The sequence below is a fragment of the Coregonus lavaretus genome (genome assembly GCF_964263955.1).
Source record: "Coregonus lavaretus genome assembly, contig: HAP1_SCAFFOLD_1303, whole genome shotgun sequence".
Taxonomy (NCBI): Eukaryota; Metazoa; Chordata; class Actinopteri; order Salmoniformes; family Salmonidae; genus Coregonus; species Coregonus lavaretus.
This window is the reverse complement of record NW_028164009.1, coordinates 88,855-115,000: the sequence shown is the minus strand read 5'-3', so window position 1 is coordinate 115,000 and position 26,146 is coordinate 88,855. Positions and strand designations below refer to the sequence as shown.

The 26,146-nt window shown below is 44.5% G+C and overlaps 1 protein-coding gene across 3 annotated transcripts; it reads left to right on the top strand.

Annotated features, from left to right (window-relative positions):
* The first annotated feature begins 3,077 nt into the window (after positions 1-3,077).
* On the top strand, positions 3,078-25,905 carry LOC311117580 (microfibril-associated glycoprotein 4-like). Of its 3 annotated transcripts, none has more exons than XM_084192518.1 (4): positions 3,078-3,180; positions 3,347-3,538; positions 11,929-12,025; positions 15,271-15,409. In XM_084192518.1, the coding sequence occupies exons 1-4, from the start codon at positions 3,175-3,177 to the stop codon at positions 15,315-15,317; spliced, it is 342 nt and encodes a 113-aa protein (XP_084048644.1). In that variant the 5' UTR covers positions 3,078-3,174; the 3' UTR covers positions 15,318-15,409. The 3 variants fall into 3 exon arrangements, with proteins under 3 accessions (XP_084048644.1, XP_084048642.1, XP_084048643.1); XM_084192516.1 differs by lacking the exon at positions 3,078-3,180 and adding an exon at positions 25,735-25,905 and having other exon boundaries at positions 3,453-3,538; positions 15,271-15,462; XM_084192517.1 differs by lacking the exons at positions 3,078-3,180; positions 3,347-3,538; positions 11,929-12,025 and adding exons at positions 14,999-15,105; positions 25,735-25,905 and having other exon boundaries at positions 15,271-15,462.
* Positions 25,906-26,146: the final 241 nt, after the last annotated feature.

The window sequence follows — 26,146 nt, the reverse complement described above, 5'->3', positions numbered from 1 at the left end:
CCCAACGCGGAAATCTAATTAGCATAATAAATAAAAAAATCCCCATAGAAATCTGTCAGTTTAAGCTAGAGATATGTTTTTTTATTTTTTTGCATTGGATGAGTCTCAATCCGTCGCATCTGCTGATGTTGCACTTCCGCATCTGCAGTGAAAAGGGGACAGAGGTAGAGCGGACCATGAGACATCACGAACATCGGTCTTCTCACATAATCGGCTGTAGCGTCCGAAAGGGTTTGGCCTACAAACTAATATGACCCCTCTATGGGAAGATGAGCTTGAGGGCCCACAGGCCTCACAAGACTCGTCTGAAGGTCCCCCGTTACCAGTTTTTAAAAAATGAATGGAAGTATATATGGAGACTGTTTAGTGCCAAAAATAAGGGGTTAAATACATGTTAAAATAACACAAAAAACGTATAATCTCTCAGATACAGGACAGACACTTCAGAACAAACTTCATTTAGATTTTTTGGGGGACTATCTGTTGTTCCATGTAGTGAATCTGTTATTCAATGTGTTTGTATGGGCTAATAGCAGTAAGGACTATCTGTTGTTCCATGTAGTGAATCTGTTATTCAATGTGTTTGTATGGGCTAATAGCAGTAAGGACTACCTGTTGTTCCATGTAGTGAATCTGTTATTCAATGTGTTTGTATGGGCTAATAGCAGTAAGGACTATCTGTTGTTCCATGTAGTGAATCTGTTATTCAATGTGTTTGTATGGGCTAATAGCAGTAAGGACTATCTGTTGTTCCAGGTAGTGAATCTGTTATTCAATGTGTTTGTATGGGCTAATAGCAGTAAGGACTATCTGTTGTTCCAGGTAGTGAATCTGTTATTCAATGTGTTTGTATGGGCTAATAGCAGTAAGGCCAAATTAATTTTTTCATCAATTCATTTTTTACGTACAGTACCAGTCAAAATTTGACACACCTACTCATTCAAGGGTTTTTCTTTATTTTTTTTACTATTTTCTACATTGTAGAATAATAGTGAAGACATCAAAACTATGAAATAACACATATGGAATCATGTAGTAACCAAAAAAGTGTAAAACAAATCAAGATATATTTTATATTTGAGATTCTTCAAATAGCCACCCTTTGCCTTGATGACACCAAAATTGGTTCTGTGAAAGTTCCCAGAACTTTCGTAAGGTCGCGGCAAATGTTCTCATAACACAAAAACTGTCCAGTCGTGCTGATGATTATAGAACGTTCGTATAAAACATTTACCTGATGTTGCAAGAACGTTCCAAGATCACATTTAATCTGTTCTTTAAAAAAGGTTCCCATAATGTTTCATTAGATTGTGGGAACAGTCTTGTGAGAACATTGTGGGGACATCACTAAAGATATGTTCCCAAAACACAAAAACTGTCCAGTTGTGCTGATTATTACAATACTGTTGATTGTAAAAACATTTGCCTGATGTTGCAAGAACATTCCCAGAACAAATGTTTTTATGTTCTTTAAAATATCCTAAAACATTGACTGTCCACGGGTCCATTCGGAATGGGTCTCCGGTTTGTTTACATTAATTTATGCATATCGGGTCGGTTGGGAAAGCCACGGATCCCTTTCGGAGGACCTCTAGTACACAGTATGAAATTTCAGTAAGTAGTAGTCAAGACATATTTCGGACACTGCCTTTGTACTAGTCTAAAGAGAGTTTGTGAAGGAAAAGTCATTGCGTTGCAAGATGGTCGCTCCAACGCCACCGCTACTTCTGGCCTAGTCACTAAAGGCTACTACCAACACTACTATCACCACCACCATCACCACCACCATCACCACCACCATCACCACCACCATCACTACCCCACTACTATTTATAACACAGTCACTACTCTTCATTGGTTGCACCCTCCATCACCCGGTCGCGTCACGCCATTGTTGTGAACATTCTAAATATGCCTCAGCCATACTGATTCCCAGAAGTCCAGCGGTAGTACCCAGTCATTCTGAACGGTGGCTAATGACAAATTATAAAATTAGAATATAGTGGCCTGGAAACAGGTTCCTACATTATGCAAATAATTAGTAGGAAACAACTTTGCCATCATTATGATGTCGTCCGAATTACTTTTAGACGGATGGCAATGTTGCCATTAGCTAGTGAAGTTCGTAAAAAAAATACCTAGCATTCCTAACGTTAGCTAGCTAAAATCTGGTGCTCTTCCCTTTTATCTTAACTAGCTAGCTAAAGTTATACTGTGGTCCTTGTGGTCCTTAGTTGTGGTCGTCTGTAGCTCAATTGGTAGAGCACGGCGCTTGTAAAGCCAGGGTAGTGGGTTCGATTCCCGGGACCACCCATACGTAAAAATGTATGCACACATGACTGTAAGTCGCTTTGGATAAAAGCGTCTGCTAAATGGCATATTATTATTATATATTATACTACAGCTAAAAGTCAATCTGATGACATCACAACGACGACAGAAGGTTGTCCTACTAATTATTTGCCACCTTTAGAAATGGCATTGTGTTTCCAAGCCACTATTTTCATCAGCACCAATTGACAATACATTGAGTAGAAGGTTCAGTCAGGAGTGTCTTATTTCCAGTCGGAAGTCACACCGTTCAAAACAATATTGTGACGAAACGTGCAACACATTAACACTAGCCTCAAATTTGTCAACCCTCTAACAAATTTAAACCTCTAAACTTCTTCCACTAACATAACAATACTTCTGGACAGCTGAAGCATATCGCCATTTTTCTTCAATATAAAAAAAAAACAGTTTCTAGCTGCATTTTAGAAACGTCTGTCCCACATGGGAGGTGACGCAGGGTTTTGGTTCCGGGTTTCCAAGATTAGGCACCACGGATCACAGATCTGGTATTTCTATGCATTATTCGATTAAGTGGTTAAAAGTAAAACAACATGTAACAGAAAGGTAGAGTACATGTTCTGGTGTAACGTCGAGACAACTTACGGATAATACGGATCAAATAAAAACACTTGTTTAAAAAGACTGAGAAAGTCCAGGGAATTACAAAAGTGGAACTGCCCGTATTGTGAAATCGTGTTTGCTACCCTGATAAATATTAGCCAATCATGATCCACCCACCCCTTCTAAAAAAAGTACACAAAAGGACGGATGAGTCACAATCACATTATTTGCTTGTCCGGCTGAAAACCAACTGGAAAAATACTTTTTACCATTCCAACAATGCAGGTAAGTTGTAGGCATCATTTTACAACTGCATCATTTTACCACTTACAGACTGTTATATGTAACCAGATCTACTTCCATATTTTGAGCAGCACTTGTACGTTTCACACATAGAATGACAAGCAGAATGTTAAATGAATAAGGCGCTCTGTGGTTTCCCATGTTTCAGGCCCTGAAGTTCCTCCACGTGCTGCTGTCAGTAGCAGTTCACTCTAAGGTACTGATGTTCCAGCCTCTGGACTGCGCTGACGTCTACAACAACGGTTCTAAGACCAGTGGTGTCTACAGGATCTACCCTGCTGGGCCCAACTCTCCTCGATACGTCTACTGTGATATGGACACTGACGGAGGGAAATGGACTGTGAGTGGGCTACCTAGTAGGAAACGGTTTTAACAGAGTACATAACAGAACCAGCGTTCAGATATTGAGGGTTTGGGCAACACCTTCAGAATAACAAATATTACAACAAATATTATGGCTGAACTCGAATGTGCTGGTTGATAAAATAACTGTATTTATGGGAAAGATGTTTGAATAGGGTATTTTTGTTTTTAAATGATATTGTAAATTGGAATGGTAGAGTTGTGTATTTCATGGAGTTATTAGAATCGCATGGGAAGGTCTGCTCAATCCAAGATTACAACCAATTGATTACAGCATTACCCCAAACATGGAGGAGGCTGGTGGCAGCGGGAGGAGGTAGAGAACTGGTCTGTCTGCCCAATATAAAGGATCAAGGGTGGAGGTAGGGAACTGGTCTGTCTGCCCAATATAAAGGATCAAGGGAGGAGATAGAGAACTGGTCTGTCTGCCCAATATAAAGGATCAAGGGAGGAGGTAGGGAACTGGTCTGTCTGCCCAATATAAAGGATCAAGGGAGGAGGCAGGGAACTGGTCTGTCTGCCCAATATAAAGGATCAAGGGAGGAGGTAGGGAACTGGTCTGTCTGCCCAATATAAAGGATCAAGGGAGGAGGTAGGGAACTGGTCTGTCTGCCCAATATAAAGGATCAAGGGAGGAGGTAGGGAACTGGTCTGTCTGCCCAATATAAAGGATCAAGGGAGGAGGCAGGGAACTGGTCTGTCTGCCCAATATAAAGGATCAAGGGAGGAGGTAGGGAACTGGTCTGTCTGCCCCAATATAAAGGATCAAGGGAGGAGGTAGGGAACTGGTCTGTCTGCCCAATATAAAGGATCAAGGGAGGAGGTAGGGAACTGGTCTGTCTGCCCAATATAAAGGATCAAGGGAGGAGGTAGGGAACTGGTCTGTCTGCCCAATATAAAGGATCAAGGGAGGAGGTAGGGAACTGGTCTGTCTGCCCAATATAAAAGATCAAGGGAGGAGGTAGGGAACTGGTCTGTCTGCCCAATATAAAGGATCAAGGGAGGAGGTAGGGAACTGGTCTGTCTGCCCAATATAAAGGATCAAGGGAGGAGGTAGGGAACTGGTCTGTCTGCCCAATATAAAGGATCAAGGGAGGAGGTAGGGAACTGGTCTGTCTGCCCAATATAAATAATAAAAATAGCATGAATAGGAAAGTATAGCAGTTTCATTTGAGGACCAGGATGTTGACAGCTGTGTGCCATGCAGATTGCAAAATAGTTGGGAAGAGATTTTTGATATACCGATTCCATGGTATATAGAATTCTTGCCACCAACAAAATGTTGAATATTTGGGGCATACAATCATCGCAGCTCTGCAGATTGTGTTGTGAGGATACAGAATCAATAGACCATTTATTTTGGTATTGCCCTCAGGTAGCCTGGTTCTGGTCTCAGGTTCAGGAATGGCTGAAAATGCATAACATTCATCTAAAATTGACCCTAGAAATAGGACTGTTGGGAGATCTGGAGAGACCGGGTCAATCAACTACTAATATACTAACACTCTTAGTAAAAAGTATTTATCTTCAACTCACAATCTGTGGATTCTATTCGATTAGATATATTGAAATTGTATGCTTAAACATCACAGCATAGTTGAAAGATATACAGTGAGGGAAAAAAGTATTTGATCCCCTGCTGATTTTGTAAGTTTGCCCACTGACATAGACATGATCAGTCTATAATTTTAATGGTAGGTTTATTTGAACAGTGAGAGACAGAATAACAACAAAAAAATCCAGAAAAACGCATGTCAAAAATGTTATAAATTGATTTGCATTTTAATGAGGGAAATAAGTATTTGACCCCTCTGCAAAACATGACTTAGTACTTGGTGGCAAAACCCTTGTTGGCAATCACAGAGGTCAGATGTTTCTTGTAGTTGGCCACCAGGTTTGCACACATCTCAGGAGGGATTTTGTTCCACTCCTCTTTGCAGATCTTTTCCAAGTCATTAAGGTTTCGAGGCTGATGTTTGGCAACTCGAACCTTCAGCTCCCTCCACAGATTCTCTATGGGATTAAGGTCTGGAGACTGGCTAGGCCACTCCAGGATCTTAATGTGCCTCTTCTTGAGCTACTCCTTTGTTGCCTTGGCCGTGTATTTTGGGTCATTGTCATGCTGGAATACCCATCCACGACCCATTTTCAATGCCCTGGCTGAGGGAAGGAGGTTCTCACCCAAGATTTGACGGTACATGGCCCCGTCCATCGTCCCTTTGATGGTGTGAAGTTGTCCTGTCCCCTTAGCAGAAAAACACCCCCAAAGCATAATGTTTCCACCTCCATGTTTGACGGTGGGGATGGTGTTCTTGGGGTCATAGGCAGCATTCCTCCTCCTCCAAACACGGCGAGTTGAGATGATGCCAAAGAGATCGATTTTGGTCTCATCTGACCACAACACTTTCACCCAGTTCTTGATAGAGGAATTATGATTATGACTAAAATTGTTCACCCCCGATACTGTGTGAACTGTGTTAGGGTTATCATTATAAACCCACTAACAGAGGGGGGTGAGTTAGAAACTGCTGAGACAAACATTCCAGGATGAAGGGGACTTAGAAACTGGTTAAAGGCCTCCTAAAGGTGGGCGGCGCAAAGTGTGTTTTGGCGGGAGAGCTCTCCATTATTAAATAATACAGATCATTCTTGCTGGTTGTGGACCTTTGTTTATTTAATTCATTATTAAAACCAGAGCCTTACACCCTCTGGGAATTATTCAAAGCATTGAGTTTAATTAGATAAATAAATTCTCGTGACAAATGGTCCTTCGAGCCGGATCTCAAAATACGTCTTTGTCGTTCCCACAGGTGAACTAAAGGAGAAGGTGACCCACTCTATCTAACCAGGTGACTGGTGTGGATCCAGTCCCTAAAGAAGAAAGACTGGAAGCACGCCTGTTGGGAAGGGCCCTATCAGGTTATATTGGTCACTGCCTTTGCCATTAGAATAGCAGAGAGAGCAACCTGGGTCCATGTTACCCACTGCAAGAGGGTAAGACCACATACAAGCACCACTGAACACACGCAGAGTTAGAGAGAAGAACTGGACCAATAGGGTCTGGGGATCACCTCTGTTAACGAAGATCTCCTACCCCGACCTATCATCACTGTAGTGTGTTCTCAGGGTGTGAGTACAGGGTAGTACCAAGCAGAAAGACTGAGGGCAGGAGAGGGTTGGTGGTTTTTGTGAATATGGATAACCTGAGCTGCATCATAGTCTCGGCAATGGTCCTGATATGTCAAGATCCACCACCACACCTACGCTATGCCCTTACCATTGTTAAGAAGTCAAAGAGAAGAGAAGCGACCCGACATACTGACCGTCAAGGACGAGTGGCCTACAAAATGGGAGTCAGAGAAGGGCAGACTGTAGGATTCAAAATAAGGGTTAGGGACGTAGCCAACGGGTGGGGTACATGTCAACAAGCAATTTGGGATTATAAAATCCCATAATATTCGTGTTCGAGCCCCACGGCGGATTGTTCCTAGACTCAAGTGTTTAAAAACACACTTGGGGACGGGGATATGAGACCGGGCGGGACTGGACATCCAGATGGGGGGTAAAGAGAAACAAAGACATCACCAATTATCAATTGGAGATAGTAGTAATGTGACTGACTTAAGTTCGGAAGCACAGGAGAGAATTCTAAACCTCACAGCCCCTGTAACCGATGTGTGGTGGGCGTGTGCCAGTAAAAGGCAGTATAAGGCAGATAATTCCAAAAGGGTGGCTGGGTACCTGCGCCCTGGTTCTACTGATTCAGCTAGTTAGAATTAGTCACCAGGAACCAAGGAAAGGGTTAAACAGATGTAGGAGGAGTTTTAACAAGAAGGAGAATAGCCCTATTTAGATGGATGCGATTGGGGTACCAAGGGGGGTATCGGATGGATACCGAGCTATGAAACAAGTAGGGGAAGGATTTACTACCACGTTCTTTTGGTGGATGACAATAAACAAAAATTGTGGACCAACAACGATTTATTGGCCAGACTAGGGATGCAGTAAAGGGGATCTCTGAACAATTATCCGCCACCTCACTCATGACTTGGAAAAATAGGTTGGCTCTAGATCAGGCAGAAAGGGGCGGTGTCTATAGAATGGTGGCCGTTGTTGCACATTTATCCCTAACAACACCGCACCGGATGGGACAGTCACCAGAGCTCTAGCAGGATTGATTGCTCTAAGTGAAGAATGGGCTGAGAACTCAGGGAGTTAATACATCTTTGATAGGGTGATTTGATGAAATGTTTGGTAAATGGAAAAAGATAGCAGCCACCGCAATTGGATGCAATTGCTTGGTATTATGTGGTTGTTGTTGTCTTGTTCCCTGTGTCCGAGGGTTGGTGAGTAAGGCGTTGGAGAAATGCAGTGTCTCAACCGATGGTGAGATATGGACGGAATCCGGACTCTGACCAGTGGAATGTGAAAAACGATCCTCCAGGCTTGGTGGATGACGAGGACTTTGACCCTGAAAGACCGCAATTGGATGAAACGTTTATTAGTTCTGATGTATGAAGGTCAGATTGATCATGCTTGTAAATACATTTATCCTGAGGGTGTAACAATTTAGTCAAAGGGTGAATTGATAGAGGAATTATGATTATGACTAAAATTGTTCACCCCGATACTGATGATGACTGTGAGAACTGTGTTAGGGTTATCATTGTAAACCCACTAACAGAGGGGGGGGGGGGGGGAGTTAGAAACTGCTGAGACAAACATTCCAGGATGAAGGGGACTTAGAAACTGGTTACAGGGTGCCTAAAGATGGGCGGAGCAAAGTTCCTTTGTGTGAAGGGGTATTAAAGGCGATGTGTGTGTGTGTTTTGGCGGGAGAGCTCTCCATGATTAAATACTACAGATCATTCTTGCTGGTTCTGGACCTTTGTTTAATTCATGATTAAAACCAGAGCCTTACACCCTCTGGGAATTATTCAAAGCATTGAGTTTAATTAGAGATAGAAATTCTCGTGACAGTTCTCCTCTGAATCGTTCAGATGTTCATTGGCAAACTTCAGACGGGCCTGTATATGTGCTTTCTTGAGCAGGGGGACCTTGCGGGCGCTGCAGGATTTCAGTCCTACACGGCGTAGTGTGTTACCAATTGTTTTCTTGGTGACTATGGTCCCAGCTGCCTTGAGATCATTAACAAGATCCTCCCGTGTAGTTCTGGGCTGATTCCTCACCGTTCTCATGATCATTGCAACTCCACGAGGTGAGATTTTGCATGGAGCCCCAGGCCGAGGGAGATTGACAGAGCTTTTGTGTTTCTTCCATTTGCGAATAAATCGCACCAAATGTTGTCACCTTCTCACCAAGCTGCTTGGCGATGGTCTTGTAGCCCATTCCAGCCTTGTGTAGGTCTACAATCTTGTCCCTGACATCCTTGGAGAGCTCTTTGGTCTTGGCCATGGTGGAGAGTTTGGAATCTGATTGACTGATTGCTTCTGTGGACAGGTGTCATTTATACAGGTAACAAACTGAGATTAGGAGCACTCCCTTTAAGAGTGTGCTCCTAATCTCAGCTCGTTACCTGTATAAAAGACACCTGGGAGCCAGAAATCTTTCTGATTGAGAGGGGGTCAAATACTTATTTCCCTCATTAAAATGCAAATCAATTTATAACATTTTTGACATGCGTTTTTCTGAATTTTTTTGTTGTTATTCTGTCTCTCACTGTTCAAATAAACCTACCATTAAAATTATAGACTGACCATTTCTTTGTCAGTGGGCAAACGTACAAAATCAAAAGGGGATCAAATACTTTTTTCCCCTCACTGTATGGTGCCATACTAGACAGCCTCAACACCTTCAGATCATAATAGTCAGCCTCAACACCTTCAGACCATACTAGTCAGCCTCAACACCATCCTAGTCAGCCTCAACACCATCCTAGTCAGCATCAACACCTTCAGACCATCCTAGTCAGCCTCAACACCTTCAGACCATACTAGTCAGCATCAACACCTTCAGACCATACTAGTCAGCCTCAACACCATCCTAGTCAGCCTCAACACCATCCTAGTCAGCATCAACACCTTCAGACCATACTAGTCAGCCTCAACACCTTCAGACCATACTAGTCAGCCTCAACACCTTCAGACCATCCTAGTCAGCATCAACACCTTCAGACCATCCTAGTCAGCCTCAACACCTTCAGACCATCCTAATCAGCCTCAACACCTTCAGACCATACTAGTCAGCCTCAACACCTTCAGACCATACTAGTCAGCCTCAACACCATCACACCATCCTAGTCAGCCTCAACACCTTCACACCATCCTAGTCAGCCTCAACACCTTCAGACCATCCTGGTCAGCCTCAACACCTTCAGACCATACTAGTCAGCCTCAACACCTTCAGACCATCCTAGTCAGCCTCAACACCATACTAGTCAGCCTCAACACCTTCAGACCATCCTAGTCAGCCTCAACACCTTCAGACCATACTAGTCAGCCTCAACACCTTCAGACCATCCTAGTCAGCCTCAACACCTTCAGACCATCCTAGTCAGCCTCAACACCTTCAGACCATACTAGTCAGCCTCAACACCTTCAGACCATCCTAGTCAGCCTCAACACCTTCAGACCATACTAGTCAGCCTCAACACCTTCAGACCATACTAGTCAGCCTCAACACCTTCAGACCATCCTGGTCAGCCTCAACACCTTCAGACCATACTAGTCAGCCTCAACACCTTCAGACCATCCTAGTCAGCCTCAACACCATACTAGTCAGCCTCAACACCTTCAGACCATCCTAGTCAGCCTCAACACCATACTAGTCAGCCTCAACACCTTCAGACCATACTAGTCAGCCTCAACACCTTCAGACCATCCTAGTCAGCCTCAACACCTTCAGACCATACTAGTCAGCCTCAACACCTTCAGACCATCCTAGTCAGCCTCAACACCTTCAGACCATCCTAGTCAGCCTCAACACCATACTAGTCAGCCTCAACACCTTCAGACCATCCTAGTCAGCCTCAACACCTTCAGACCATCCTAGTCAGCCTCAACACCTTCAGACCATCCTAGTCAGCCTCAACACCTTCAGACCATCCTAGTCAGCCTCAACACCTTCAGACCATCCTAGTCAGCCTCAACACCATACTAGTCAGCCTCAACACCTTCAGACCATCCTAGTCAGCCTCAACACCTTCAGACCATACTAGTCAGCCTCAACACCATCCTAGTCAGCCTCAACACCATCCTAGTCAGCCTCAACACCATCACACCATCCTAGTCAGCCTCAACACCTTCAGACCATCCTAGTCAGCCTCAACACCATACTAGTCAGCCTCAACACCTTCAGACCATCCTAGTCAGCCTCAACACCTTCAGACCATCCTAGTCAGCCTCAACACCTTCAGACCATACTAGTCAGCCTCAACACCTTCAGACCATCCTAGTCAGCCTCAACACCATCAGACCATCCTAGTCAGCATCAACACCTTCAGACCATCCTAGTCAGCCTCAACACCTTCAGACCATACTAGTCAGCCTCAGCACCATCCTAGTCAGCCTCAACACCTTCAGACCATCCTAGTCAGCCTCAACACCATCCTAGTCAGCCTCAACACCATCCTAGTCAGCCTCAACACCATCCTAGTCAGCCTCAACACCTTCAGACCATACTAGTCAACCTCAACACCTTCAGACCATACTAGTCAACCTCAACACCTTCAGACCATACTAGTCAACCTCAACACCTTCAGACCATACTAGTCAGCCTCAACACCTTCAGACCATACTAGTCAGCCTCAACACCTTCACACCATACTAGTCAGCCTCAGCACCGTCAGATCATACTAGTCAGCATCAACAAATACGTGATACATCGACATACACTGATCTTGTTGAAGTATTTTAATACAACAGTATTCTGCGAGATGAGAGGTCTGATCAACCGTATTTTAACACAACAGTATTCTGCCAGATGAGAGGTCTGATCAACCGTATTTTAATACAACAGTATTCTGCCAGATAAGAGGTCTGATCAACCGTATTTTAATACAACAGTATTCTGCGAGATGAGGTCTGATCAACCGTATTTTAACACAACAGTATTCTGCCAGATAAGAGGTCTGATCTTTTTCCTCTCCTTCTCTCCCTCCCTCTCCATCTCTCCCTCCCTCTCCATCTCTCCCTCCCTCTCCTTCACCCGCCTCCCTCTCCTTCACCCGCCTCCCTCTCCTTCTCTCCCTCCCTCTCCTTCACCCGCCTCCCTCTCCTTCACCCGCCTCTCTCTCCTTCTCTCCCTCCCTCTCCTTCACCCGCCTCCCTCTCCTTCACCCGCCTCCCTCTCCTTCACCCGCCTCCCTCTCCTTCACCCGCCTCCCTCTCCTTCTCTCCCTCCTTCTAGGTGTTCCAGAGGAGGATGGATGGAACAGTGAACTTCTACAGAGGATGGGACCAGTACAAGAACGGCTTTGGACATGCAGCGGGAGAGTACTGGCTGGGTAAGGACTTATTTAAAAAGCCTTTTCAAGGACAGATCACCAATGGAAAAACCTGGATAATATAATGAATAATTGGTAGTTAACTGAATTCTCTATAGTGAGGTTGTTGTGACAGTCAGTAGATAGGCAGGTCGATCACAACAAGACCATTGTGGTCTACCAAAAACATTTACTTGGTGTGTAAAACCAGTGAGTCTAGAAATGCAACCTCCCACACTACCCCAAAGCAGTAAAAATATACACTTTTATGACCCCTCTATAGAAAGATTGAAGGTCCCCCGTTACCAGTTTTTAAAAAATGAATGGAAGTATATATGGAGACTGTTTAGTGCCAAAAATAAGGGGTTAAATACATGTTAAAATAACAAAAAAACATTTATAATCTCTCAGATATAGGACAGGGGGGGACTATTCAATGTGTTTGTATGGGCTAATAGCAGTAAGGACTATCTGTTGTTCCATGTAGTGAATCTGTTATTCAATGTGTTTGTATGGGCTAATAGCAGTAAGGACTATCTGTTGTTCCATGTAGTGAATCTGTTATTCAATGTGTTTGTATGGGCTAATAGCAGTAAGGACTATCTGTTGTTCCATGTAGTGAATCTGTTATTCAATGTGTTTGTATGGGCTAATAGCAGTAAGGACTATCTGTTGTTCCATGTAGTGAATCTGTTATTCAATGTGTTTGTATGGGCTAATAGCAGTAAGGACTATCTGTTGTTCCAGGTAGTGAATCTGTTATTCAATGTGTTTGTATGGGCTAATAGCAGTAAGGCCAAATTAATTTTTTCATCAATTCATTTTTTACGTACAGTACCAGTCAAAATTTGACACACCTACTCATTCATGGGTTTTTCTTTATTTTTTTTACTATTTTCTACATTGTAGAATAATAGTGAAGACATCAAAACTATGAAATAACACATATGGAATCATGTAGTAACCAAAAAAGAGTAAAACAAATCAAGATATATTTTATATTTGAGATTCTTCAAATAGCCACCCTTTGCCTTGATGACACCAAAATTGGTTCTGTGAAAGTTCCCAGAACACAAAAACTGTCCAGTTGTGCTGATAATTATAGAACGTTCGTATAAAACATTTGCCTGATGTTGCAAGAACGTTCCAAAATCACATTTAATCTGTTCTTTAAAAAAGGTTCCCAGAATGTTTCATTAGATTGTGGGAACAGTCTTGTGAGAACATAGTGGGGACATCACTAAAGATATGTTCCCAAAACACAAAAACTGTCCAGTTGTGCTGATTATTACAATACTGTTGATTGTAAAAACATTTGCCTGATGTTGCAAGAACATTCCCAGAACAAATGTTTTTATGTTCTTTAAAAGATCCTAAAACATTGACTGTCCACGGGTCCATTCGGAATGGGTCTCCGTTTCTTTACATTAATTTATGCATATCGGGTCGGTTGGGAAAGCCACGGATCCCTTTCGGAGGACCTCTAGTACACAGTATGAAGTTTCAGTAAGTAGTAGTCAAGACATATTTCGGACACTGCCTTTGTACTAGTCTAAAGAGAGTTTGTGAAGGAAAAGTCATTGCGTTGCAAGATGGCCGCTCCAACGCCACCGCTACTTCTGGCCTAGTCACTAAAGGCTACTACCAACACTACTATCACCACCACCATCATCACCACCACCATCACCACCACCATCACCACCACCATCACCACCCCACTACTATTTATAACACAGTCACTACTCTTCATTGGTTGCACCCTCCATCACCCGGTCGCGTCACGCCATTGTTGTGAACATTCTAAATATGCCTCAGCCATACTGATTCCCAGAAGTCAAGCGGTAGTACCCAGTCATTCTGAACGGTGGCTAATGACAAATTATAAAATTAGAATATAGTGGCCTGGAAACAGGTTCCTACATTATGCAAATAATTAGTAGGAAACAACTTTGCCATCATTATGATGTCGTCCGAATTACTTTTAGACGGATGGCAATGTTGCCATTAGCTAGTGAAGTTCGTAAAAAAAATACCTAGCATTCCTAACGTTAGCTAGCTAAAATCTGGTGCTCTTCCCTTTTATCTTAACTAGCTAGCTAAAGTTATACTGTGGTCCTTGTGGTCCTTAGTTGTGGTCGTCTGTAGCTCAATTTTACACGGCGCTTGTAAAGCCAGGGTAGTGGGTTCGATTCCCGGGACCACCCATACGTAAAAATGTATGCACACATGACTGTAAGTCGCTTTGGATAAAAGCGTCTGCTAAATGGCATATTATTATTATATATTATACTACAGCTAAAAGTCAATCTGATGACATCACAACGACGACAGAAGGTTGTCCTACTAATTATTTGCCTCCTTTAGAAATGGCATTGTGTTTCCAAGCCACTATTTTCATCAGCACCAATTGACAATACATTGAGTAGAAGGTTCAGTCAGGAGTGTCTTATTTCCAGTCGGAAGTCACACCGTTCAAAACAATATTGTGACGAAACGTGCAACACATTAACACTAGCCTCAAATTTGTCAACCCTCAGCCTCTAACAATTTAAACCTCTAAACTTCTTCCACTAACATAACAATCCTTCTGGACAGCTGAAGCATATCGCCATTTTTCTTCAATAAAAAAAAAAACAGTTTCTAGCTGCATTTTAGAAACGTCTGTCCCACATGGAGGTGACGCAGGGTTTTGGTTCCGGGTTTCCAAGATGAGGCGCTACGGATCACAGATCTGGTATTTCTATGCATTATTCGATCAAGTGGTTCAAAGTAAAACAACATGTGACAATTTACTAACAAAATATGAACAGAAAGGTAGAGTACACGCATGTTCTGGTGTAACGTCGAGACAACTTACGGATAATACGGATAAAATAAAAACACTTGTTTAAAAAGACTGAGAAAGTCCAGGGAATTACAAAAGTGGAACTGCCCGTATTGTGAAATCGTGTTTGCTACCCTGATAAATATTAGCCAATCATGATCCACCCACCCCTTCTAAAAAAAGTACACAAAAGGACGGATGAGTCACAATCACATTATTTGCTTGTCCGGCTGAAAACCAACTGGAAAAATACTTTTTTACCATTCCAACAATGCAGGTAAGTTGTAGGCATCATTTTACAACTGCATCATTTTACCACTTACAGACTGTTATATGTAATCAGATCTACTTCCATATTTTGAGCAGTAATTGTACGTTTCACACACAGAATGACAAGCAGAATGTTAATTGAACAGGCGCTCTGTGGTTTCCCATGTTTCAGGCCCTGAAGTTCCTCCACGTGCTGCTGTCAGTAGCAGTTCACTCTAAGGTACTGATGTTCCAGCCTCTGGACTGCGCTGACGTCTACAACAACGGTTCTAAGACCAGTGGTGTCTACAGGATCTACCCTGCTGGGCCCAACTCTCCTCCATACGTCTACTGTGATATGGACACTGACGGAGGGAAATGGACTGTGAGTAGGCTACCTAGTAGGAAACTGTTTTAACAGAGTACATAACAGCGTTCAGATATTGAGGGTTTGGGCAACACCTTCAGAATAACAAATATTACAACTAATATTATGGCTGAACTCGAATGTGCTGGTTGATAAAATAACTGTATTTATGGGAAAGATGTTTGAAAAGGGTATTTTTGTTTTTAAATGATATTGTAAATTTGAATGGTAGAGTTGTGTCTTTCATGGAGTTATCAGAATCGCATGGGAAGGTCTGCTCAATCCAAGATTACAACCAATTGATTACAGCATTACCCCCAAACATGGAGGAGGCAGATGGCAGCGGGAGGAGGCAGGGAACTGGTCTGTCTGCCCAATATAAAGGATCAAGGGAGGAGGTAGGGAACTGGTCTGTCTGCCCAATATAAAGGATCAAGGGAGGAGGTAGGGAACTGGTCTGTCTGCCCAATATAAAGGATCAAGGGAGGAGGTAGGGAACTGGTCTGTCTGCCCAATATAAAGGATCAAGGGAGGAGGCAGGGAACTGGTCTGTCTGCCCAATATAAAGGATCAAGGGAGGAGGTAGGGAACTGGTCTGTCTGCCCAATATAAAGGATCAAGGGAGAGGGCAGGGAACTGGTCTGTCTGCCCAGTATAAAGGATCAAGGGAGGAGGTAGGGAACTGGTCTGTCTGCCCAATATAAAGGATCAAGGGAGGAGGTAGGGAACTGGTCTGTCTGCCCAGTATAAAGGATCAAGGGAGGAGGTAGGGAACTGGTCTGTCTGCCCAATATAAAGGATCAAGGGAGGAGGTAGGGAACTGGTCTGTCTGCCCAATATAAAGGATCAAGGGAGGAGGTAGGGAACTGGTCTGTCTGCCCCAATATAAAGGATCAAGGGAGGAGGTAGGGAACTGTTCTGTCTGCCCAATATAAAGGATCAAGGGAGGAGGTAGGGAACTGGTCTGTCTGCCCAGTATAAAGGATCAAGGGAGGAGGTAGGGAACTGGTCTGTCTGCCCAATATAAAGGATCAAGGGAGGAGGTAGGGAACTGGTCTGTCTGCCCAATATAAAGGATCAAGGGAGGAGGTAGGGAACTGGTCTGTCTGCCCAATATAAAGGATCAAGGGAGGAGGTAGGGAACTGGTCTGTCTGCCCAATATAAAGGATCAAGGGAGGAGGTAGGGAACTGGTCTGTCTGCCCAGTATAAAGGATCAAGGGAGGAGGTAGGGAACTGGTCTGTCTGCCCAGTATAAAGGATCAAGGGAGGAGGTAGGGAACTGGTCTGTCTGCCCAATATAAAGGATCAAGGGAGGAGGTAGGGAACTGGTCTGTCTGCCCAGTATAAAGGATCAAGGGAGGAGGTAGGGAACTGGTCTGTCTGCCCAGTATAAAGGATCAAGGGAGGAGGTAGGGAACTGGTCTGTCTGCCCAATATAAAGGATCAAGGGAGGAGGTAGGGAACTGGTCTGTCTGCCCAATATAAAGGATCAAGGGAGGAGGTAGGGAACTGGTCTGTCTGCCCAATATAAAGGATCAAGGGAGGAGGTAGGGAACTGGTCTGTCTGCCCAGTATAAAGGATCAAACTGGCGGAGGAACAAAAATAGCATAAATAGGAAGGTATACCAGTTTCATTTGAGGACCAGGATGTTGACAGCTGTGCCATACAGATTGCAAAATATGATATACCGATTCCATGGTACAGGGTGTATGAGTTGATATATAAAACGACGCAAGATTCAAGACTTCGTGCTTTTCATCTAAAATTATTATATAGAATTCTTGCCACCAACAAAATGTTGAATATTTGGGGCATACGATCATCGAAGCTCTGCAGATTGTGTTGTGAGGATACAGAATCAATAGACCATTTATTTTGGTATTGCCCTCAGGTAGCCTGGTTCTGGTCTCAGGTTCAGGAATGGCTGAAAATGCATAACATTCATCTAAAATTGACCCTAGAAATAGGACTGTTGGGAGATCTGGAGACCGGGTCAATCAACTACTAATATACTAACACTCTTAGTAAAAAGTATTTATCTTCAACTCACAATCTGTGGATTCTATTCGATTAGATATATTGAAATTGTATGCTTAAACATCACAGCATAGTTGAAAGATATACAGTGAGGGAAAAAAGTATTTGATCCCCTGCTGATTTTGTACGTTTGCCCACTGACATAGACATGATCAGTCTATCATTTTAATGGTAGGTTTATTTGAACAGTGAGAGACAGAATAACAACAACAAAATCCAGAAAAACGCATGTCAAAAATGTTATAAATTGATTTGCATTTTAATGAGGGAAATAAGTATTTGACCCCTCTGCAAAACATGACTTAGTACTTGGTGGCAAAACCCTTGTTGGCAATCACAGAGGTCAGACGTTTCTTGTAGTTGGCCACCAGGTTTGCGCACATCTCAGGAGGGATTTTGTTCCACTCCTCTTTGCAGATCTTCTCCAAGTCATTAAGGTTTCGAGGCTGACGTTTGGCAACTCGAACCTTCAGCTCCCTCCACAGATTTTCTATGGGATTAAGGTCTGGAGACTGGCTAGGCCACTCCAGGACCTTAATGTGCTTCTTCTTGAGCCACTCCTTTGTTGCCTTGGCCGTGTGTTTTGGGTCATTGTCATGCTGGAATACCCATCCACGACCCATTTTCAATGCCCTGGCTGAGGGAAGGAGGTTCTCACCCAAGATTTGACGGTACATGGCCCCGTCCATCGTCCCTTTGATGGTGTGAAGTTGTCCTGTCCCCTTAGCAGAAAAACACCCCCAAAGCATAATGTTTCCACCTACATGTTTGACGGTGGGGATGGTGTTCTTGGGGTCATAGGCAGCATTCCTCCTCCTCCTCCAAACACGGCGAGTTGAGATGATGCCAAAGAGATCGATTTTGGTCTCATCTGACCACAACACTTTCACCCAGTTCTTGATAGAGGAATTATGATTATGACTAAAATTGTTCACCCCCGATACTGTGATGACTGTGTGAACTGTGTTAGGGTTATCATTATAAACCCACTAACAGAGAGGGGGGGAGTTAGAAACTGCTGAGACAAACATTCCAGGATGAAGGGGACTTAGAAACTGGTTACAGGGCGCCTAAAGGTGGGCGGAGCAAAGTTCCTTTGTTTGAAGGGGTATAAAAGGTGATGTGTGTGTGTTTTGGCGGGAGAGCTCTCCATGATTAAATACTACAGATCATTCTTGCTGGTTGTGGACCTTTGTTTAATTCATGATTAAAACCAGAGCCTTACACCCTCTGGGAATTATTCAAAGCATTAAGTTTAATTAGAGAAATAAATTCTCGTGACAAATGGTCCTTCGAGCCGGATCTCAAAATACGTCTTTGTCGTTCCCACAGGTGAACTAAAGGAGAAGGTGACCCACTCTATCTAACCAGGTGACTGGTGTGGATCCAGTCCCTAAAGAAGAAAGACTGGAAGCAGGCCTGTTGGGAAGGGCCCTATCAGGTTATATTGGTCACTGCCTTTGCCATTAGAATAGCAGAGAGAGCAACCTGGGGCCATGTTACCCACTGCAAGAGGGTAAGACCACATACAAGCACCACTGAACACACGCAGAGTTAGAGAGAAGAACTCGACCAATAGGGTCTGGGGATCACCTCTGTTAACGAAGATCTCCTACCCCGACCTATCATCACTGTAGTGTGTTCTCAGGGTGTGAGTATGGGGTGGTACCAAGCAGAAAGACTGAGGGCAGGAGAGGGTTGGTGGTTTTTGGGAATATGGATAACCTGAGCTGCATCATAGTCTCGGCAATGGTCCTGATATGTCAAGATCCACCACCACACCTACGCTATGCCCTTACCATTGTTAAGAAGTCAAAGAGAAGAGAAGCGACCCGACATACTGACCGTCAAGGACGAGTGGCCTACAAAATGGGAGTCAGAGAAGGGCAGACTGTAGGATTCAAAATAAGGGTTAGGGACGTAGCCAACGGGTGGGGTACATGTCAACAAGCAATTTGGGATTATAAAATCCCATAATATTCGTGTTCGAGCCCCACGGCGGATTGTTCCTAGACTCAAGTGTTTAAATACACTTGGGGGTGGGGATATGGGACCGGTCGGGACTGAACATCCAGATAGGGGGTAAAGAGAAACAAAGACATCACCAATTATCAATTGGAGATAGTAGTAATGTGACTGATTTAAGTTCGGAAGCACAGGAGAGAATTCTGAACCTCACAGCCCCTGTAACCGATGTGTGGTGGGCGTGTGCCAGTAAAGGCAGTATAAGGCAGAGAATACCAAAGGGGTGGCTAGGTACCTGCGCCCTGGTTCTACTGATTCAGCTAGTTAGAACTAGTCACCAGGAACCAAGGAAAGGGTTAAACTGATGTAGGAGGAGTTTTAAGAAGAAGGAGAATAGCCCTATTTAGATGGATGCGATTGGGATACCAAGGGGGGTATCGGATGGATACCGAGCTATGAAACAAGTAGGGGAAGGGTTTACTACCACGTTCTTTTGGTGGGTGACAAACAAAAATGTGGACCAACAACGATTTATTGGCCAGACTAGGGATGCAGTAAAGGGGATCTCTGAACAATTATCCGCCACCTCACTCATGACTTGGAAAAATAGGTTGGCTCTAGATCAGGCAGAAAGGGGCGGTGTCTATAGAATGGTGGCCGTTGTTGCACATTTATCCCTAACAACACCGCACCGGATGGGACAGTCACCAGAGCTCTAGCAGGATTGACTGCTCTAAGTGAAGAATGGGCTGAGAACTCAGGGAGTTAATACATCTTTGATAGGGTGATTTGATGAAATGTTTGGTAAATGGAAAAAGATAGCAGCCACCATCTTGGGGGCAGCCACCGCAATTGGATGCAATTGCTTGTATTATGTGGTTGTTGTTGTCTTGTTCCCTGTGTCCGAGGGTTGGTGAGTAAGGCGTTGGAGAATGCAGTGTCTCAACCAATGGTGAGATATGGACGGAATCCGGACTCTGACCAGTGGAATGTGAAAAACGATCCTCCAGGCTTGGTGGATGACGAGGACTTTGACCCTGAAAGACCGCAATTGGATGAAACGTTTATTAGTTCTGATGTATGAAGATCAGATTGATCATGCTTGTAAATACATTTATCCTGAGGGTGTAAAAATTTAGTCAACGGGTGAATTGATAGAGGAATTATGATTATGACTAAAATTGTTCACCCCAATACTGATGATGACTGAGAACTGTGTTAGGGTTATCATTATAAACCCACTAACAGAGGGGGTGAGTTAGAAACTGCTGAGATAAACATTCCAGGATGAAGGGGACTTAGAAACTGGTTACAGGGCGCCTAAAGGTGGGCGGAGCAAAGTTCCTTTGTTTGAAGGGGTATAAAAGGTGATGTGTGTGTGTTTTGGCGGGAGAGCTCTCCATGATTAAATACTACAGATCATTCTTGCTGGTTGTGGACCTTTGTTTAATTCATTATTAAAACCAGAGCCTTACACCCTCTGGGAATTATTCAAAGCATAGAGATATAAATTCTCGTGACAGTTCTCCTCTGAATCGTTCAGATGTTCATTGGCAAACTTCAGACGGGCCTGTATATGTGCTTTCTTGAGCAGGGGGACCTTGCGGGCGCTGCAGGATTTCAATCCTTCACGGCGTAGTGTGTTACCAATTGTTTTCTTGGTGACTATGGTCCCAGCTGCCTTGAGATCATTGACAAGATCCTCCCGTGTAGTTCTGGGCTGATTCCTCACCGTTCTCATGATCATTGCAACTCCACGAGGTGAGATTTTGCATGGAGCCCCAGGCCGAGGGAGATTGACAGTTCTTTTGTGTTTCTTCCATTTGCGAATAAATCGCACCAAATGTCGTCACCTTCTCACCAAGCTGCTTGGCGATGGTCTTGTAGCCCATTCCAGCCTTGTGTAGGTCTACAATCTTGTCCCTGACATCCTTGGAGAGCTCTTTGGTCTTGGCCATGGTGGAGAGTTTGGAATCTGATTGACTGATTGCTTCTGTGGACAGGTGTCATTTATACAGGTAACAAACTGAGATTAGGAGCACTCCCTTTAAGAGTGTGCTCCTAATCTCAGCTCGTTACCTGTATAAAAGACACCTGGGAGCCAGAAATCTTTCTGATTGAGAGGGGGTCAAATACTTATTTCCCTCATTAAAATGCAAATCAATTTATAACATTTTTGACATGCGTTTTTCTGAATTTTTTTGTTGTTATTCTGTCTCTCACTGTTCAAATAAACCTACCATTAAAATTATAGACTGACCATTTCTTTGTCAGTGGGCAAACGTACAAAATCAAAAGGGGATCAAATACTTTTTTCCCCTCACTGTATGGTGCCATACTAGACAGCCTCAACACCTTCAGACCATACTAGTCAGTCTCAACACCATCCTAGTCAGCCTCAACACCATCCTAGTCAGCCTCAACACCTTCAGACCATCCTAGTCAGCCTCAACACCTTCAGACCATCCTAGTCAGCCTCAACACCTTCAGACCATCCTAGTCAGCCTCAACACCTTCAGACCATCCTAGTCAGCCTCAACACCATACTAGTCAGCCTCAACACCATACTAGTCAGCCTCAACACCATACTAGTCAGCCTCAACACCATACTAGTCAGCCTCAACACCTTCAGACCATCCTAGTCAGCCTCAACACCTTCAGACCATCCTAGTCAGCCTCAACACCATACTAGTCAGCCTCAACACCTTCAGACCATCCTAGTCAGCCTCAACACCATACTAGTCAGCCTCAACACCATACTAGTCAGCCTCAACACCATACTAGTCAGCCTCAACACCATACTAGTCAGCCTCAACACCTTCAGACCATCCTAGTCAGCCTCAACACCTTCAGACCATACTAGTCAGCCTCAACACCTTCAGAACATACTAGTCAGCCTCAACACCTTCAGACCATACTAGTCAGCCTCAACACCTTCAGACCATCCTAGTCAGCCTCAACACCATCCTAGTCAGCCTCAACACCATTCTAGTCAGCATCAACACCTTCAGACCATCCTAGTCAGCCTCAACACCTTCAGACCATCCTAGTCAGCCTCAACACCTTCAGACCATACTAGTCAGCCTCAACACCTTCAGACCATACTAGTCAGCCTCAACACCTTCAGACCATACTAGTCAGCCTCAACACCTTCAGACCATCCTAGTCAGCCTCAACACCTTCAGACCATCCTAGTCAGCCTCAACACCTTCAGACCATCCTAGTCAGCCTCAACACCTTCAGACCATCCTAGTCAGCCTCAACACCTTCAGACCATCCTAGTCAGCCTCAACACCTTCAGACCATCCTAGTCAGCCTCAACACCTTCAGACCATCCTAGTCAGCCTCAACACCTTCAGACCATCCTAGTCAGCCTCAACACCTTCAGACCATCCTAGTCAGCCTCAACACCTTCAGACCATCCTAGTCAGCCTCAACACCATACTAGTCAGCCTCAACACCTTCAGACCATCCTGGGTCAGCCTCAACACCATACTAGTCAGCCTCAACACCTTCAGACCATCCTAGTCAGCCTCAACACCTTCAGACCATACTAGTCAGCCTCAACACCATTCTAGTCAGCATCAACACCTTCAGACCATCCTAGTCAGCCTCAACACCTTCAGACCATCCTAGTCAGCCTCAACACCATACTAGTCAGCCTCAACACCTTCAGACCATCCTAGTCAGCCTCAACACCTTCAGACCATACTAGTCAGCCTCAACACCTTCAGACCATCCTAGTCAGCCTCAACACCTTCAGACCATACTAGTCAGCCTCAACACCTTCAGACCATCCTAGTCAGCCTCAACACCTTCAGACCATCCTGGTCAGCCTCAACACCTTCAGACCATACTAGTCAGCCTCAACACCTTCAGACCATCCTAGTCAGCCTCAACACCTTCAGACCATCCTAGTCAGCCTCAACACCTTCAGACCATCCTAGTCAGCCTCAACACCATCCTAGTCAGCCTCAACACCATCCTAGTCAGCATCAACACCTTCAGACCATCCTAGTCAGCCTCAACACCTTCAGACCATACTAGTCAGCCTCAACACCTTCACACCATACTAGTCAGCCTCAACACCATCACACCATCCTAGTCAGCCTCAACACCTTCAGACCATCCTAGTCAGCCTCAACACCTTCAGACCATACTAGTCAGCATCAACACCTTCAGACCATCCTAGTCAGCCTCAACACCTTCAGACCATACTAGTCAGCCTCAACACCTTCAGACCATACTAGTCAGCCTCAACACCTTCAGACCATCCTAGTCAGCCTCAACACCGTCAGATCATACTAGTCAGCCTCAACACCGTCAGATCATACTAGTCAGCCTCAACACCTTCAGACCATCCTAGTCAGCCTCAACACCTTCAGACCATACTAGTCAGCCTCAACACCTTCAGACCATCCTAGTCAGCCTCAACACCTTCAGACCATCCTAGTCAGCCTCAACACCTTCAGACCATCCTAGTCAGCCTCAACACCTTCAGACCATCCTAGTCAGCCTCAACACCTTCAGACCATCCTAGTCAGCCTCAACACCTTCAGACCATACTAGTCAGCCTCAACACCATCCTAGTCAGCCTCAACACCATACTAGTCAGCATCAACACCTTCAGACCATCCTAGTCAGCCTCAACACCTTCAGACCATACTAGTCAGCCTCAACACCTTCACACCATACTAGTCAGCCTCAACACCATACTAGTCAGCCTCAACACCTTCAGACCATCCTAGTCAGCCTCAACACCTTCAGACCATACTAGTCAGCCTCAACACCTTCAGACCATCCTAGTCAGCCTCAACACCTTCAGACCATACTAGTCAGCCTCAACACCTTCAGACCATACTAGTCAGCCTCAACACCATCCTAGTCAGCCTCAACACCATACTAGTCAGCATCAACACCTTCAGACCATCCTAGTCAGCCTCAACACCTTCAGACCATACTAGTCAGCCTCAACACCATCACACCATCCTAGTCAGCCTCAACACCATACTAGTCAGCCTCAACACCGTCAGATCATACTAGTCAGCCTCAACACCTTCAGACCATCCTAGTCAGCCTCAACACCTTCAGACCATCCTAGTCAGCCTCAACACCTTCAGACCATCCTAGTCAGCCTCAACACCTTCAGACCATACTAGTCAGCCTCAACACCATCAGACCATCCTAGTCAGCCTCAACACCATCCTAGTCAGCCTCAACACCTTCAGACCATACTAATCAGCCTCAACACCTTCAGACCATACTAGTCAGCCTCAACACCATCCTAGTCAGCCTCAACACCTTCAGACCATACTAATCAGCCTCAACACCTTCAGACCATCCTAGTCAGCCTCAACACCATCACACCATCCTAGTCAGCCTCAACACCTTCAGACCATCCTAGTCAGCCTCAACACCATCCTAGTCAGCCTCAACACCATACTAGTCAGCCTCAACACCATCCTAGTCAGCCTCAACACCTTCAGACCATACTAATCAGCCTCAACACCTTCAGACCATCCTAGTCAGCCTCAACACCATCACACCATCCTAGTCAGCCTCAACACCTTCAGACCATACTAATCAGCCTCAACACCATCACACCATCCTAGTCAGCCTCAACACCTTCACACCATACTAGTCAGCCTCAACACCGTCAGATCATACTAGTCAGCATCAACAAATACGTGATACATCGACATACACTGATCTTGTTGAAGTATTTTAACACAACAGTATTCTGCCAGATGAGAGGTCTGATCAACCGTATTTTAACACAACAGTATTCTGCCAGATGAGAGGTCTGATCAACCGTATTTTAACACAACAGTATTCTGCCAGATGAGAGGTCTGATCAACCGTATTTTAATACAACAGTATTCTGCCAGATGAGAGGTCTGATCAACCGTATTTTAATACAACAGTATTCTGCGAGATGAGGTCTGATCAACCGTAGTTTAATACAACAGTATTCTGCGAGATGAGGTCTGATCAACCGTATTTTAACACAACAGTATTCTGCCAGATAAGAGGTCTGATCTTTTTCCTCTCCTTCTCTCCCTCCCTCTCCATCTCTCCCTCCCTCTCCTTCACCCGCCTCCCTCTCCTTCACCCGCCTCCCTCTCCTTCACCCGCCTCCCTCTCCTTCACCCGCCTCCCTCTCCTTCTCTCCCTCCCTCTCCTTCTCTCCCTCCCTCTCCTTCACCCGCCTCCCTCTCCTTCTCTCCCTCCCTCTCCTTCACCCGCCTCCCTCTCCTTCACCCGCCTCCCTCTCCCTCCTTCTAGGTGTTCCAGAGGAGGATGGATGGAACAGTGAACTTCTACAGAGGATGGGACCAGTACAAGAACGGCTTTGGACATGCAGCGGGAGAGTACTGGCTGGGTAAGGACTTATTTAAAAAGCCTTTTCAAGGACAGATCACCAATGGAAAACCTGGATAATATAATGAATAATTGGTAGTTAACTGAATTCTCTATAGTGAGGTTGTTGTGACAGTCAGTAGATAGGCAAGTCGATCACAACAAGACCATTGTGGTCTACCAAAAACATTTAGTTGGTGTGTAAAACCAGTGAGTCTAGAAATGCAACCTCCCACACTACCCCAAAGCAGTAAAAAGACACACTTTTATGACCCCTCTATAGAAAGATTGAAGGTCCCCCGTTACCAGTTTTTAAAAAATGAATGGAAGTATATAT